The sequence below is a fragment of the Labrus mixtus genome, chromosome 7 (genome assembly GCF_963584025.1).
Source record: "Labrus mixtus chromosome 7, fLabMix1.1, whole genome shotgun sequence".
Classification (NCBI taxonomy): domain Eukaryota; kingdom Metazoa; phylum Chordata; class Actinopteri; order Labriformes; family Labridae; genus Labrus; species Labrus mixtus.
This window is the reverse complement of record NC_083618.1, coordinates 17,904,603-17,921,091: the sequence shown is the minus strand read 5'-3', so window position 1 is coordinate 17,921,091 and position 16,489 is coordinate 17,904,603. Positions and strand designations below refer to the sequence as shown.

General features: G+C 40.5%; 1 protein-coding gene across 1 annotated transcript in view; it reads right to left on the bottom strand.

Annotated features, from left to right (window-relative positions):
- Window positions 1-16,489, bottom strand: part of tafa3a (TAFA chemokine like family member 3a) — a 113,512-nt gene that overhangs the window by 42,032 nt on the left and 54,991 nt on the right. The window contains exon 2 of the mRNA XM_061043366.1: window positions 504-616. Coding sequence (XP_060899349.1) covers window positions 504-615 — 112 coding nt within the window. The 5' untranslated portion in view covers window position 616. The remainder of the gene's footprint in view (window positions 1-503; window positions 617-16,489) is intronic.

The following is a 16,489-nucleotide window of genomic DNA, read 5'->3' as shown; positions in this document are numbered from 1 at the left end:
TTCTTTAACTTGGCTGTAATACTGTGTCGACAAAACAGATGCATATAAATATGAGTCATTTTTTATCTTTGCTACAAAATGTTTATTATCAGTCTCTACAGAAGGAATAAGGCCAGTGCACTGTACTTAGAATTCAACATGTACATGTCTGTTTTCTATTTGAAAGCTAATAATGCAGTAAAATATCTGATTATCTTTCCTGTTAATGTGTTTACTACAGTTTGTTTCTGTTGTTGATGTTCTCCTTCATTACTTGAAGTCAGTAGCTTCCATTATTCTCCAAATTACATTCAAACATTTTTGGGATAAGTGCTTTTAGATTTCTATTGATGGGCAATGACTAAAATAAGGACAAAAAAGAATACATTAAATCACACCAGCACTTATCTTTAACCCTCAGCTCCTGCTGTGGAGCTGCTGATCAACTAAAAGTAGCAGGTTTTTGTTGTTCTGGGCGAGCTGCCCTGGAAAAATAACCATGAGGGACGCATGGTGTGTTGTACCTATGTGGCTTCTGTGAGACGATGCGCTGGTCAGTTGTCCCCAAAGAGACACCATACAGACGGCCAGCAGCAGCGCCCTTCTGCACATGCTCCGTAGGTCCCTCTCCTGCATTCTGGAAGAGAAGAAGAGAACAAAAAAAAAAAAACATCAGCAGCGGTCGGCCATATTTCCATCACACAAACACTCAGATGTGCTGGCTGGCTCGCTTGGGCTCACGCCAACGAGCTCCCAGAGCTTTAGCTTGGCAGTCAGAGGTGGTCAATTAGAGTAACTCCTGAAATCACAAAGCTTGGATCTACAGAGCTTAAACGGGAAGTCTTGGCTGTGGTAGGGATAAGCCTGCTAAGGGATGCACACTGCAGGTACATGCAGCCAGGAAGTTTGGAGAAGGATCATAACAACACATATCAGCACAGACGTCTATTTAGACCCAGTATCACACAATCATAGCCAGAGGTGGTTTTAGACATTTGAGGGCTTTTCTTTTTCTTGTAGCATCTCTTTTCAGTTCATAAGGCAAAGAACCACAAGACAACCAAATCTAAATGATAAATAAACACACACATATCCACTAGTACTTGTTCATCACCTCCTAATGTAGAAAAGTAACAACATATCTCAAAGTAAGCACATCTGAATAGTCCAACATGTCTCGATAGGCCAGGTGTAACTCCTAAAAATAAAAGATATGATGGTGGAAAAGGCACCAGGCAATTTCCTACCTTTCACTAATGGTAAAACTGCCCTTGATCTCCAACCCTAAGAGGGGAATTATAATTTTTTGCATCGTCAACATCTACTCTACTGGCAAACAAATTCTACTTGAAAAATATCAAGTCACCATCAGAGGCAAGCATTTATGCACTCGATACACAATCAAGCTAACCTTCTGCAAACTTTTCCATGAAACAGTAACGATTGATGTAAAAAATGTGTCTTGGAAAAACTGTCAACTTGTAAAAAGGAACAACTGTCCGCTTAACAACCAAGCAAAAAGACCGGATGGCTGTTAGCTTAGCAAGCTTGTTAGTTGGATGTATTTCCTTCTCAATGGACTAGAAATCCATTGGGGTCTCCCCGTGCAGGTTCGAATCCTGCCAACAACGAATGACAGTTTGTGGGCGGCAGTAGCTCAGTCTGTAGGGACTTGGGTTGGGAATCGGAGGGGCACCGGTTCATGTCCCTGCACGGACCAAGTCCAGAAATTGGTCTGGTAGCTGGACAGGTGCCAGTCCACTTCCTGAGCACTGCCGAGGTGCCCTTGAGCAAGGCACCTAACCCCCCCACCAGCTCAGGAGCGCCCGCTGTGGGCAGCCCCCTCACTCTGAGACCTCTCCATTAGTGCATGTCCATAGGATCCTGTTTGTGCATGTGTGTGTATTTCGGCCTATGTTTGTGTAGCATGTTAACTAGACAGAGTGTAAAAACGAACCAATGAAGTATAAATTATTATCAATGGCTCATTATTATTAAAGGAAATGGAGTTGTTTATCTCAGCGAGCCAATACAGGAAACACACGTTCCCTGGTAACAGATTGTTCAGGAGGAGCTAAGAAGAGAGAGTCACTCTGAGGAAGGAGTAGCAGGAGGGTTTGACCGAGAACGCCCTGGTTAGAAGAACCGGCTAAAACTGGATAAAACCGGCCAAAGCAAGCCGTTACTAGAACTGCCAAGGCACTCATTGGACATTTTTGAAAGGTGGAGCCGGTGTCAAATTTAGCATCACAACCATGCTCCATAATAAATAACTGTCTCTTCAGGAAATGACTGACAAGTTTAACCAGTTGTACAGCAGTAGGAGGATGTTACATATTAAAAGATGTTGCTTTGAGGCAATTTTTCTGATTTCCCCCGGGGGGGGGGAACTCCGTTTATAGTTTATAGTGTAAACTTACTTTTCTGCACCAAACTTCATCTCCAGCACCTTCTTTTTTTTAAGTGGTTTTCTGGGGACTTAGACAAATATCCTCAGTAGAGAATTATTAGAGTGTCTTAAAAGGAGTTCAAGATTGTCTTCGGGCTCTATAACCTGGACTTCTTAATTAAACACGACACAATGTTACAAATAACTTGACGGCAACTTGAAAACTTTTAATCTGACTGCGACAGCGTACTTGTGAGAAGTGCAGGAAAGTGGAGAAGGAGAGTGAATTAGATCTTAAAAGATCGTTACTGATCCTGTCCCTGGGTCTGGGATAATTAACAGTTTTGAATAATTAATGAAGTCACCACTGCTGTGACAGCCGCATTAATGCATACTCTGGAGAGTCATCATTTATGCTGATGTTAGATGGCTGCAGGTAAAAGAAATCCGGAAAAATCCTTCAACATCGAGCCAAACCTTTCATGTAAACCTGACTTGTTTAGTTTCAACTGAATCCATGCATAATGTATGTTTCCCAATCTATGTAATGTTTAGTGGAACAATAATACACAGGGCAAAAAGCCTGATCATCAGACTCTGCCTGTGCAGGAAAAGCCTCATAACCTATAAAAGTATATTTTAACATGAAGGATCGGCTTTGTGGCTTCCTGGAGTGAGATTTGTTTGAGCAGCATGAGACCGAGTCTGAAAGCTGGCGTCTCACGCCACACAAGTGAGAGAGTTGGCAACCCTGTATAAACACACTGCAATTTATAATGCCAATTTAACTGTGGAGACAGCGAGAACAAATGAAGTCTGTTTACTCTCTCTGTCTCCTTCTCTCCCACGAGCTGTCTCCCTGCTACCTGGGAGGTGAGTAATGCCGTTTGTGTGCTCCGTCTAAATGCTCAGCTCAGTAATCTTCATGTACTTTCAGAGGTCTGTTGTCCAGTAATACTCTCCATTTCCAATCCGAGAGAGCCGAGCGGGCAATGCAATCAGCAGCTCATCTCACTGCCAACACAACTCGCGTCGGCTCTCGTGAGAAAGCACTTGCAAATCACAGCTCTGGCTTTCAACTCTGTTCCAGTGCAGCCTCTCAAATTAGTAAAATGCTCAGTTTCACGCAAAGAGATCAACTCTTGCTTATCTGGCAGAGGCCCACATCTGAGGGGGATGTTTGCTGTGACTGCCTTTGTACTGAGAGCCAGAGCCGGGTTAGATCTTAACAGGAGGCTCTAATTCTGTACAGTATCAGACATGCTGATGCAATCACCATGTTATGAGCGCTGAGGATACAGACAAGCAGACAGACATCTTTAAAAGGGACTTTTTGAAGCCTGAAGTTTTAGTTTTTGATTCTGTCTGGTCGGAGGTTGAGGCTAAACTAATGTGACGCAAACAAGCAGCAACCTTAAGAACTTTATGTGAGACTCAGCATTTATAGCACATGTCTCTTTTGAATCTTAGATATATGTGGGCTAACTGAATGCCTGTAGACATTAGATTTCAGCCTGTCAAAGGGTTATTTTGTTGTCCTTTGTTTAGCAGAGAGCAGAAGGTAAATCACCAAACCAATTATTATCAATCTGTCTGAGTGTCCATTCTCCTGACCGTGATTTTCTTGGGTAAATGAAACTGTTTAATTGACTAGTAGTGTTGTAGTACTCAAAATCGCTCTTGGTCTCAAAGTTTTTGAAGGCCTCGGTCTAGTCTCGGAATCGAAAGCATTTTTACTCTGTCTTGCCTCGGTCTCGGACTGGGCGGACTCCTGATTTTAAATCAAGACCTATCAAGACAGGATATTTTTCCACATAATTTCTATGTTTAGAAGGAAAATGCCCCTTTTCTAAAAGAACAAATTACTTCAATTCATTTGATATAAATAATAAATCAATATGGATGTAAACAATTCAGGTTTCAGATTATTGAAAAATCTCGTCAACAAGCGATGGCCAGTGTCTTGTAGAGCCCCCTCGTTCCTCGTCCGTCTACTTGAGCGACAGAGAGGAAAATAGAAAGGAGGCGTCAGGGTAAAAACAGCCACCGCATCGCAGCGCGTCGCTCGCTCGCGGACAGTTAAGTTAGGACTAGGGCTGGGAATCTTTGGGTGTCTCACAGTTCGATTCGATTCTTTGGGTCACGATTCGATTCAGAATCTTTTTTTTGATTCAAAACAATTCTGGATTCATGATTCAAAATCTAATTTTGAATTAGTACATACTTGAGGATCTACTCCAGTCATCTGTTAATGAATTTCTTGATGCTCCATTTGGCATTCTACTGAGTTAAAGAGCTAGCATTAGCACTTAGCAGGGAGTGACTGATTAGCCAAAAAAAAAGAAGAATTTTGGAAGTTAGGAATCGATTTAAAATCTCAGAGGTTAAGAATCTCGATTTTTACATAAATTAATTTTAGACACTCCAATAAGAAACAATTAAAGCAAGCTAAACTGACTTGTGTGGCCTGCTGTCAGGACAGGCTGTTAGATATTATCGTTGCCAACAGGTGTTGTGTGGATTTGTCTGCAGATCATTACATGTGTCAAACAGATACTGCAGCATTCAGGGTAACTCAAACAGCTAGAAACCACATTTGCACCTGTAGTCCCTGTAGTTTCTTACAAAACCAACCAAAACCCCGTGCAACAGCAGACAACATGAAGAGCAGATGTTTCAAACACACAGACACAGAACATCTAATGAGACCAGCGTGGCTCACCTCACTTTCTGTTTATTAACTTTAGTTTCACTTCTGGGTCTTTACAAAAATCAAAGTGAGATCCACGTTCATTTTTCAGTTTCTGTTCACCATCTTATTTTTTTTTTAACGTACTTGCAGTCAATGATAACAAGAAAGTGAGAAAACTAATAAATCTGCTCTGACAGCTGAACTCCAAAAATAATTGGAATTTGAGTGTTCGCTGCTCGTTGAAAATGAACCGTCTACCGGTTCGTCTGAGAGTGTAGATTCTGGCGTCGGGCAGCAGGACGCCAGGTTTTATTCTAAACATGATTTAAATCTACTCGAGCATCTAATTCTACAATTTCCATCTTGTGTCTGTTCGTGTTCAGGTGGCCTGTTGGAGCTGGTTAACAGGAAAATTACTCCACCTGATGGATGTGGCACTGAGAGCAGGTGGCTCATCACAAAATGGCCTGATCAGGGTAAACCTATTTAGAGAGAGGTTAGGGCGGGTTTTTACACACTGGAGGGACACATACACACATTGAGTTTGAGGATCAGTTCGGGAGCTGTTTGAACATCAAGATAAAGTCACGGTAACACAATGTATAACCTCTATACATTGTGTTTAATAACATTAGTAAAAACATTTTCTCTCTATTTTTTTATTCAGAACTGTTTGGTTAATTTTACCACAACTGTGCATGTGATATCCAAATGCTCATTTAAACGTACAATATGTCGAATTTTTACACTAAATTATCTAAATTTATGAGAAACTGACTTAACCTATGTTATATATTTTTTGCTGCTCAGTACGTACATTCAGGGTCCGAATTAACTTTTTGACTCACCAGCCAAGCTGGCAGGTAGATGAAAAAATTCACCGGCAAAGAATATTATTTACCAAAAATTAAAAATATTGTGTCCCATGCACATTTGTTACAGCACATTTAATTGAGAAGGTCTTATGTTCTGTTGAATTACAGATTTTAGTCACAGCTTGGATAATTTCATCAGATCAGGAAATTTAAAAAAATATAAAAAATATATTTGCTCGCCTTTTATTTTTTAAAAAGGTAGTAGTTCCCAGTTCGCTGCATAAGAAAGTGGGACATTTCTACTGGAAGCTGCCGTCCTGTTGCTGTATGTGCTGCTGTGATAAAAAAAAAAAACATCATGTAAATCAAACTTGGTTACATCATCAGTTAACATATTTTCTCCCTCAGGTTGGTTTCGCCCGTTCATTTTGACTACGGCTTGTATGTGTTTTGGACGTCTGAAGATGAACACCATTAAAACAGCATATTAGCATCGTTGATTGTTAGCTTTTTAGCATTGAGGGAAAAGAAGTGTAATGCTAAATTACAGCCTAAATTAGCCTCTAGCAAGTCCTGTTTCACTTTTCCACTTTGTTATTTCTGGAAAATCTGAGAATACTAAAAAGATATCTTGCATACTTTGGGCAAATTAAGTGTTGCGTAGCAACCACAGCAACATAACACTCCTTGCACCCTTTGATCTGCTGCTCCTTCTGTTATTATTATGATAATACTAATAATAATTAGTGAGTCTTTCAGCTCCTGGTTGTGCAAACATCCTCCTCTCTGATTATGTCTTCACAGACAGTTATAATTGACACTAATGTACGCACACGCACACACACACACACACACACACACACACACACACACACACACACACACACACACACACACACACACACACACACACACACACACACACACACACACACACACACAAACAAACAAACTTCCCCTTGAGCACCTTTACTTTGGTGGCAGCAGTGAATTAATGGGAGTACTACGACAGGGAGTGTGTTTACAGCTGTGATACATGACATGTGAGTCATGTATGAGTGGACGAGCCCAAGGTGGCGGCTTCTTGTTGGAGGGCAAAACAAAACCAATACTGCTTGTTTTATGTGCGGCGTTTTGTTTACCTCTTCTCTAAATATGACACACGGCGTGTTGGGTACCAGCAGTCATGCCCCGGGCTATACGACTTCCTGAGTTACATAAAACAGCTTTTACACTGACGCAGGAAATATTTGCTTATAAATAGAGTACAGTGAAGTTAAATCTTACATTAAGGCCTTCATTCATTTTAAATGTATAAATCCATAACAAGACTTTCTCTGTTTAGTTTACCTCTAACTATCTTTATATCTGATTAGATGCTATTTGATATTATATATTGTATACTCTATTGTCCAAGTGCTTTTTTTATGCACATGGTGAAGAACGCAAAGCCCAGATGTTTTTATGGTTATATTTATGGACCTGTTCTTAATGTTATTTGAATCACGTTATACATGCTTCTAGCTGCATTAACACATATGAATAAAGTCTGAGCTAAAGCTTTAAAAGTAACACAATAAAACTGCTAAACAGTGAAATATTTATTAAACTGAGTAAAATTATAATTTTATTGTACCTTGACATTCATTTTCAAATCAAACCAATGTTGAAGCAATTGAACTCTATTGGCAGAAACCATATCTCTGCAGTGGATTATGTTTTGTACAACTGATCAGAAGATAAATGAGCACCTGCCAAATGTAAGCTTGGGCTGAAAATTTACGGTCTCCTATCACCATGTTAATTTCAAAAATCATTTTTTTAAAGTGAAAAAATAGCAAGGGATTATGGAAATTATGATATCTCTGCTATGTTTACCTTTGAGTTGACTCCGTTTTGGGGCTCTCTGATTTTTACACATTTTTTAGAGGTACCAGACAAAAAGAGATAAGTAGAAATATTCACTGACCTTTCATAGTGAAAGGTGAAGAAATACATTACTTCAGACCCGGAACCCGATCTATGAATTAAGTTAAATTTAGTAGGTCCGGTATTCAAACAGTTCTCTGAGCTCAAAAACTTCTTTTTTTTTTTCGAGATTTATTTTTGGGCTTTTTGTGCCTTTATTGTAGAGATAGGACAGTGGATAGAGTTGGAAATCAGGGAGACAGAGAGTTGGGAATGACATGCGGAAAAGGAGCCAAAGGTTGGATTTGAACCTAGGCTTGGAAGACTACAGCTTCCATACACGGGGCACGCGTACTAACCACTGCGCCACCAGCGCCCCGATCTCAAAACTATTTGATATCCTATATCAATTCCATGTAAAAAAAAAAAAGAAAAAAGAATTAAACGTACAATATGTAGAATTTTATTACAACATTTACACCAAAATGTAAAAAAAATAATAACCTCAAATCTCTCCAACAGCTACTGTATGCTAGCCAGAGAAATATATAATTTCATCGTTGCAACAGGATGTGTCTTGGCGTGGCAGTGGCAGCAGCCATGACAGACAAAATGTTTATCATTGCCGTGGAAATACTGGCATGTTATGTCAGAAAGAAGTTCCATGATTCACTGCAAGCCTTGACGTCACCTTTAGTAATTGTATTGATTGAGAGCCCCCTGGTGGCAGAATCTACATACTGTGCCTTTAACATCTGGAAATGTGAGGGAGATGCTCTGCAGGATGTGTAATGCATACTATTATCTGAGCACTTGTTCCAGGTGAATTATTATGGAGCCATTAATGTGTCAAAACATAATATTCACCCTTTCCTTTCAGAGTTTGACAGCTTCATGAAATACAAATCCTGGTTGTCAGGGACTGTATTTTCTACATCACATCTCTCCTACAGTGCAAAGAAATAAGACGTGTGACATTTTTGACGTCGGGAGTGAGAATCATGTGTAAATAAATACTGTGCTTTCAACACCTGGATTAAAGTGCAGTTTTATATTACAGCAACACTATATTCAATATATCAGAGAGTCTGTTGTCTGGCTGTGTCTTGCAGTGCCAGCACTGATGATAATGACTTTTTCTGCAATCCAGTAGATACCTCACATGTTTGTCTGTTCCTTGTTTTAAAGCTTTTTTTTTTTTTTTACTGATGAGGTTGAATTCAGAAGCAGAGCCGCTGCCAATCCAGACTGCTGTCTGAACAACTGTTTCACAAAAGCATTGTGATGACGGGATGAGAGGGAAAGCGTGCTTCTTAAATCCCCACATGAATGGATTGAGGGACTGGCCATTTCCATAAAGTGATAGAATTTGCCCCAAGCGTGGTTTTGTACCCACAAATCCCCTGCAATCCTCCAGATAACTTGAAACAAGAATAACATTTGCACGTTACACAACTGGCGGCCATTGGAGGGTGTGCGTGCGTGTGTGTGTGTGTGTGTGTGTGTGTGTGTGTGTGTGTGTGTGTGTGTGTGTGTGTGTGTGTGTGTGTGTGTGTGTGTGGGGGGGGGGGGGTCTGATGCTCACACAACAAGTGAGCATCAGACAGCCTCTCAGCAGGAGTGATTACCTGACAAAATTATAACTTCTCAGGGAATAGTGCATGGCATGTAATCGAATGCACAATTAACAGTGCAGCATATGGCTCATTTGGCAGCTGAGTACAAAATGTTGAGGGTATGCAAATATGACAGAATCACAGACGGAAGGTGGGTAAAACGTTAGCAATTCCAAAGCTAAAGTATATTCAAGCCCATTTATGTTTTACTCTGCTCAAATATCTCAAATAACTTCACTTGAAATTTGTTCGACTTGCAGGTTCAGGCCTGTTATACAGAAAGGAAAGACCATAATACGACCAACTCTTTCTCCAAATCTCAAGACAGTTTACGAAAAGAGCAGGTCAACACCTTACTCTTTGTTATCTTATCTACAAAGACCAAACTTTAATCCATCATGAGCACTAAGCAACATTTGGCAAAGTTACACTGGCAAAGAAAAACTACTTTTAAGAAACCTCGCCCAGATCCAGATGTTGAACAGCCATCTGCTTAAAACTGTGTTGGGCTTGAAAATGGGTTAGAGGGAGACGCAGGAAGAAAGAAGGATCGAGACTAACAGAGCAACAACGGCAGCAATGAACAAGTTAGATTCAGAGCTAGAATGTCAGTAAAAATGGTCAAAGTATGTGTAGTATTAGCAGTAACAGTTAAGTATGTTAATGATAGAGGTTGAAGTAGAGCAGCTCTTAGACTCACTTTAAAATATGTAATAATGTAAGGCTGATATTGTAGTTGGGCCAGTGGGAGTCAGGAGTGGGCGAGGCGGGGGGGTTTGGGGTGTCAATAGCAGCAGGCCGTCCTCACCAAGGATCCAGAGGAACCTACGAGACACGAGGGTTCAGGAGCTCCCAGTAAAATAATCATTCCATATTTGTGTTTCGACGATTGATCATCCTATAAAGCCTTTATTGGCCACAGGGAAAACAATCGTTTCTACATGGATGGAATATTTATTTTTCCTTAAATTCTAGGGAATTCTATTTGTGTCTCTTTTGTACAATTTCAGTTTCATTTACAGCCTAAAAAGACTCTGAATATATTTGTACAGACGCACCAATCCAGGGAAAGGTTTGTGTTAAGCAAAAGGCTGACACACACATCACAAAAGAACTCCAAAGCAATCTCCGTCTCAATAATTAAAACGCCTTTATAGTCACAGCATTGTCATGTTCTAAAAAACCAACTGATGTGTTTCATCAGGGACGCTTTGATCAAAATGTTGATGTAAGCTTAGAGTCACTACAGAAATGCTTGATTTTTTTGTCTCCTAGGTTAGTGTATATTATCATGCTGCCCATGGAGAGAATGAAGGGACGAGTGTTTGGCTGAGAAGAGCACCTTCTCTCATCGATGTATTTACTGTGTTCAAGTATGCATTACTGTTACCTTATAACACCCAAGGATTAAACTGTGATCAATTACTGTCCAGTAAAGGTCAGGGCTCTCTGTAGTAAAAATTGATTTTTATTGAGGAAACTTTAGATGATTTGGAGGTCGACTGCAGCAGGTCATCACTTTGTGTTTTGCTACGATTAGTTAGGACAGCACCATGAGGTCACAGTTGGGTTTTTTTTTTATTTCAATGTATTAAAACAAAGGTGAACTTGGAATGTCTTTTTAAACCCCCTTACTTTTCTATGTCCCCCCCATTGTTCACACAAAACACACACTTTAATCAGCAGTCAGAAGAAGGAGGAGAATTAGAGGAAGACAACAATTAGAAGAAGACAGATAAGACAAAGAAGTAGACAAAATAAGAAAAAAGAGGAAGGAGAAGGGAAAGAAGGGGAAAGGTGAGGAAGGAGAAGAAAAGGAGGAGGATGAAGAGGGAAGAAGAGAACAAGGACAGGAAAGAGAAGAGAAGAGAAGGAGGAAAAGAAGGACAACAAAAATGAACCAGGAGAGGAAGAAGAAGTATGAGAAAAATAATTGAGGGTAGACAATAATTAGAAGAAAAAAAAGTAGAGAAAAAAAGAAAGAACAGGAAGAAGGGGAAAGAAAAGGGGGGAAAGTGAGGAAGGAGACTAAAGAGAGGAAGATGAAGAGGGGGAACAGAGAATAAGTACAGGAAGGAGAAGAGAAGAGACGGAGGAGGACAACAAAAACAAGAATGAGGAGAGGAAGAAGAAAAATGGAAGGAGATGCAAAAATGAAAAGACATGAAAAGAAGAAAGAGTTTGGAGCATTTAAATGGAGTTAAAAATACAACTATAAACAAATATGTAGAAAAAAGAGTGTGTTTCATAGCACAGTTTGAATTTTCAACCAAGTCATTGGAGCTCACCCCTCTCTACTCCCAGCAAGCACAGCAACAGATCTGTCGGTCGACACCATTTATCAACAGCTGTTAGATATCTAGTGAACAATGGGGCTTCTTCTCACAACATGAAACCCTTATCTTTAACTACTGAGTGATTTTTATAACATTATTGAGACAGATTATTAGAAATTCGGTTGCGTAATATCTTGAGTTTTGTAGTAAACATTGGTTCAATACAGCAGCCATCACACTCCATGTAACTTGCAGACTCCCGGTGTTTCTGTCGCTAACAGACAAAGTGTGAGTTATGAAAAACAGCAGTAGATATAACAAGCAGTGGAGATGTGTTCCTGTGTTTTTTTTCCCCCTTGGGTTTTTGGTGTGGTGTTATTTTGGAAGTGGCAGACCGGGGGAATGCAGAGTATTTATTTCCAGGAGCCAACATTAGGCTCAGACCTGTTGGAAAACATCCCCTCCGATGCAGGGTCAGAGATCATCGCAGTGTAGCTGGAGTCCCTCTGACACACTCGGCTAGTCCCTCTCTATCTCACCCTGTTCCTCTCTATCTCTCTTTATCTCCCGCGCTGTTGTGCTTCAGCTGGGGTTTTTCTCGCTTCTGACTCATTGTGTGTCCTCACAGCATGTTGTGGGCACACGTTTCAGCACGGCGGGGATCAGATAGCTGTCCGACTGCATCATCACACCGCGGCGCGGGGAGCAGAGGAAGAGTCTGAAAGTGTAGGTTTGAAAAGAGTGCTGCTAGCATTAAGAGGACACTTTGTTTGTTCTAGTCCGTCAGAGTTGATTTAAATTAACCTCTGAAGTGCATGTGGCATAATGTGCAACTCAAGCACCGCGCTTAATATGCATACAATTTGAAAGGGACATACTGTACAGTCACATTCACTTTTACCATGAGCTACCTGTGTGTGAAACGACAGATGAATGCTCCTGTAGGTCAGTGGTTCTCAACTGGTCTAGCCTCAGGATCCACTACCACCTTCCTTGTGAACATTGCGACCAAAATTTTGGATACTTTTCAAGCAATCAGATTGAGTAAATTAAAAATTCTACAGTTTGGACCACAGACGGTACAAAACATGTCACAAGAAAAAGAAATGGAACAAAAAACTAACAGGTTTAAAAAGTGCTGCATAGGATTTTTGACAGGTTGTTTTTTCCAGGCACACATTCTGAAAAAAACCTCTGCGACCCACTTTTGGGTCTCGACGCAGCAGCTGAGAACCACTGTAGGAGACACAAGTTTGTATGATATCACCCTTGTTTTCAGAAACGTTTATTTGCAGGCCCGGTTCCAGACCAAAATGACTTATGGGTGCATCTGAGATTAAAGGGGCTGCAGCTACAGTGACCGGCAAATAATGTAGGTGTTATGTGTCCCGACGTCTCCCATGTGGTCCCCAGTGAACAGAAAGGTCACCTGCACCTTTCATTACCATCAGATCATCAGGATTTAACACGATCTGAGTCACTGTTGTCATTTGAAAGCCTTGATTACCGATTGTAAAAAAAGAAAAAGAACAATCTTCATTTATTGAGGGTGCAGATATTTTAAATTATGTCATGTTATGTAATGGTGTTATGCAACTTTCTGCACCCTCGTAGAACCGGACCTGTTTATTCTCAATACTGAGGAAAACCATCCTAACTCTGCCTCGTACAAATAATTCCTGAAAAATGTCTGTATTATGTTTTGAGTCTCTGATTTCTGAGTGTGGATCTTATTTACAAAAACACACGGAGCTGCAAAAGAATAATCATATGCTAAACTTAAAACCCTGAGAACAAATGATGGCGATAAATGCTGTCTGGCTGCATTAACATTTCACTCACAGATTTGATGATCTTGTGCCGTCTTTTGGGCTATTTGCATTTGAAGCACGAGACAGTTTTGTTGGGTTTGCGGGGTTATTTTTTTTTTACATTAATTTCCCCCCCAGCAGCAGCAGCAGCAATGTTGTCAGGTCTGATATGGCGTCAGTCACAAAATGCCGTTCTTGCCCCGTGTGTGCTGCGTGTGTACCACCGCCTTAAATGAATATTCAGAAGCGTGAAAATATTTTGACATCAACTGAATGCATGAGCCTGGCATAAGCTGTAATAAGATCAAAGTAATGCTAAGTGGATCTTCGAGCTTTATTTCCACTTTTTCATCCAACAATGTGTGTGCCCAAGCAGAAAATTATTCGGCTGCTTTAAAGCAATATAAGTCACTCCAGAATAAACAGTGTTCACTCGGGTCCTCACACTCATACAATTAAGCTCCGACGACAGACTGAGCAGATAAGAACTAGCAAGAAAAGAAGCCCGAGCACAATGACAAAGCACTAAACCAGCAGAGCAACAACCCCCTTATGAGGAATTGATGTTACTCCTGGGTGATTTGCAGGAGAAAAAAATGTAGTGTTTGATCATTTTTCCATACTTCAACATCAAAAGTGAATTCCTCCAACATGAACAACACAAACAGTCCAGAGAGCTCCCTGCAGGCTTCTTTAACCTCTCTGACAAGACTGCAATGCATGTAAAAATCCTAAATACACAGCTCTGAGTTTAGTATTTTAAATTATACACATGTTTGTTAGTCTGTGTAAAGATTCAGCAATCGCTACCACGTGATGGCAAAGACTTTACTTTTGACAAGGCCTCCCTAAAATGGCTTTAATGCCCTAAATATGTTTATTTGAAATTATTTCAAAGACTGTGAAAACAGCTTCACTTGCTGTAAGATGAATGGATTGTATGGGTGAGCCTTTTCAGACTATAGAAGAGGTCAAAATGTTCCAGCAACACTTGTAGTTGTTCAACTATTAACTTTAATACAAGTACTACTATTAACTCTTACTACAAGTGTTGCTGGAGCATTATGACCTCTTCTAAGCCTTTCACTCTTCATGCACCTTGTCAGTTGGTGAAGTTTGTGCCACAAAATCCTCTTTTTCTCCTTTTCAGACTATAAAAAGAGACTGGAACACTGCTAAAGAGTCGGGGTGCAAACTCGATTTATAAATGAGTCATTCAGTCAGGTCATCATTTCATGCATGTTGTGACTTCATTCTTGTTGTATCAATATCCCGTCTGTTATCACTTTTATTGGATAGTGGATGGAGCAGAAGCAGACAGGAAATGAGGGCAGAGCGAGATAAAGGCCTTATCGTGAAACAAAGACGGGAAATGCAACCATGATACCTCCTCCAACCGCCATAACTCTGACTCGTACTGCCTGTTACTGAATCTTATTGAGGAGACAACTCAGTTTCTTCCTGGATTATGTTCACTAATGTATTACAGATGGATTAAGACAACTTGTTGGAGTTAATGAAACACTACATTTATAAGACGGGATGTAGTGTTGTAGTCTAGAGACCGGTCTCACGACCACTGTTTGAAAGTCTCGGTCTCATCTTGGAATCGAAAGCATTTTTATTCGGTCTTGTGTTGGTCTCAGACTGGGAGGACTCTAGTGCTGGGCAATAAATCGATTTTTTTCAAGTAATTCGAATTTATGGTTTTGGACGATTTAAAAAAATTAAAATCGATTTTCACTTCAAAATGGATAATTACTGTAAACAACCTCCGCTGCTTCTCTGGGCTCCAGTAGTCCATAGTCACGCCCCCTTCCCCAGAAAGTTGTCTCTCAAACTAGTGAGTGAAAACGTCAACATGGCAGCATGCGCTAATAACAGTGAGAAGTTAGTTTTCCAAAAAAAGTCTCCTCAGTTGTCTGGAAGTAGTGCTGTTTTGCAGCCTCCGACCTCGAGCAAACCACCACTGTCCGATGTAAAGTCTGTCTAAAGTCTGTTGCAACCTAATGCAGCACAAACAGAGACATGCAGCAGAGTGGGAGAAGTGTGTGGCCCAGCGAGCACAAGACAAACCTAAAACACCCTCTTCATTCAGGAGAAATCCTGGAGTTTTATGGCTGTATCTGACTAAAATTACTCAAAATAAGCTGCGTAGTCACTGAAGACGCTGTCATGCTCTCTGTGTTGTTCTCCGATGTGCGGACTCGGACCTGACAGCACGTCACTTTTTTTTTTTCTCAAAACTGCCTGGCTTGTAAACTGAGCATGCTTCATAACAACATAAAGCGATGCATGTGTTGTACTACGACGTTATGTACAAGAAGTAACCTCGCTCAGGCCCGGTTAGTCCTGGCGTAATGTGATTGCATGCCAGCGGGGGGAATGGGGAGGGGGGACAATCGTGCAACTTTGTGAGTGCGTACTTAGTGTGTGTGTGTGTGTGTGTGTGTGTGTGTGTGTGTGTGTGTGTGTGCCTATTGAGCATGCCATGCAAATATAATATTTAATTTTGTTTACAAGAGGCACATTTTATTTAAAAAAAGGTTTGATAATTTTGAAATTAAAACAAATCGTATTTGATACATTTCTTGTTCTGTGTTTTGTAGGTTGTTTGAGAAACAATCGGTTAAAAACGTAAATAAATAAAAAAATCAGGGATTTCTATTTTTATGCCATATCACCCAGCCCTAGAGGACTCCAGATTTTAAATCAAGAACCTTCAAGACCACCACTGATGATGTCATTACTGTAGAAGACTAGAACAAAAAAACACCCTTTCTAAAACAACCAATAGCTTCAATTCCTTTGTAGTTTGGTTTGCCCCCCCGGTCACGGATTGTCACGGTCTAAAAAAGGGCCACGCCCCTTGCACACAAGATGATGATTTTTTCATTGATATTTATGGTCTTGGCCTTGACTCGGTCTCAATCCCAAAATGTCTTGGAGCACCTCTGGTCTCAGGTATGTCTTGGTCTCGGTTAGTGTGGTCTTGACTACAAC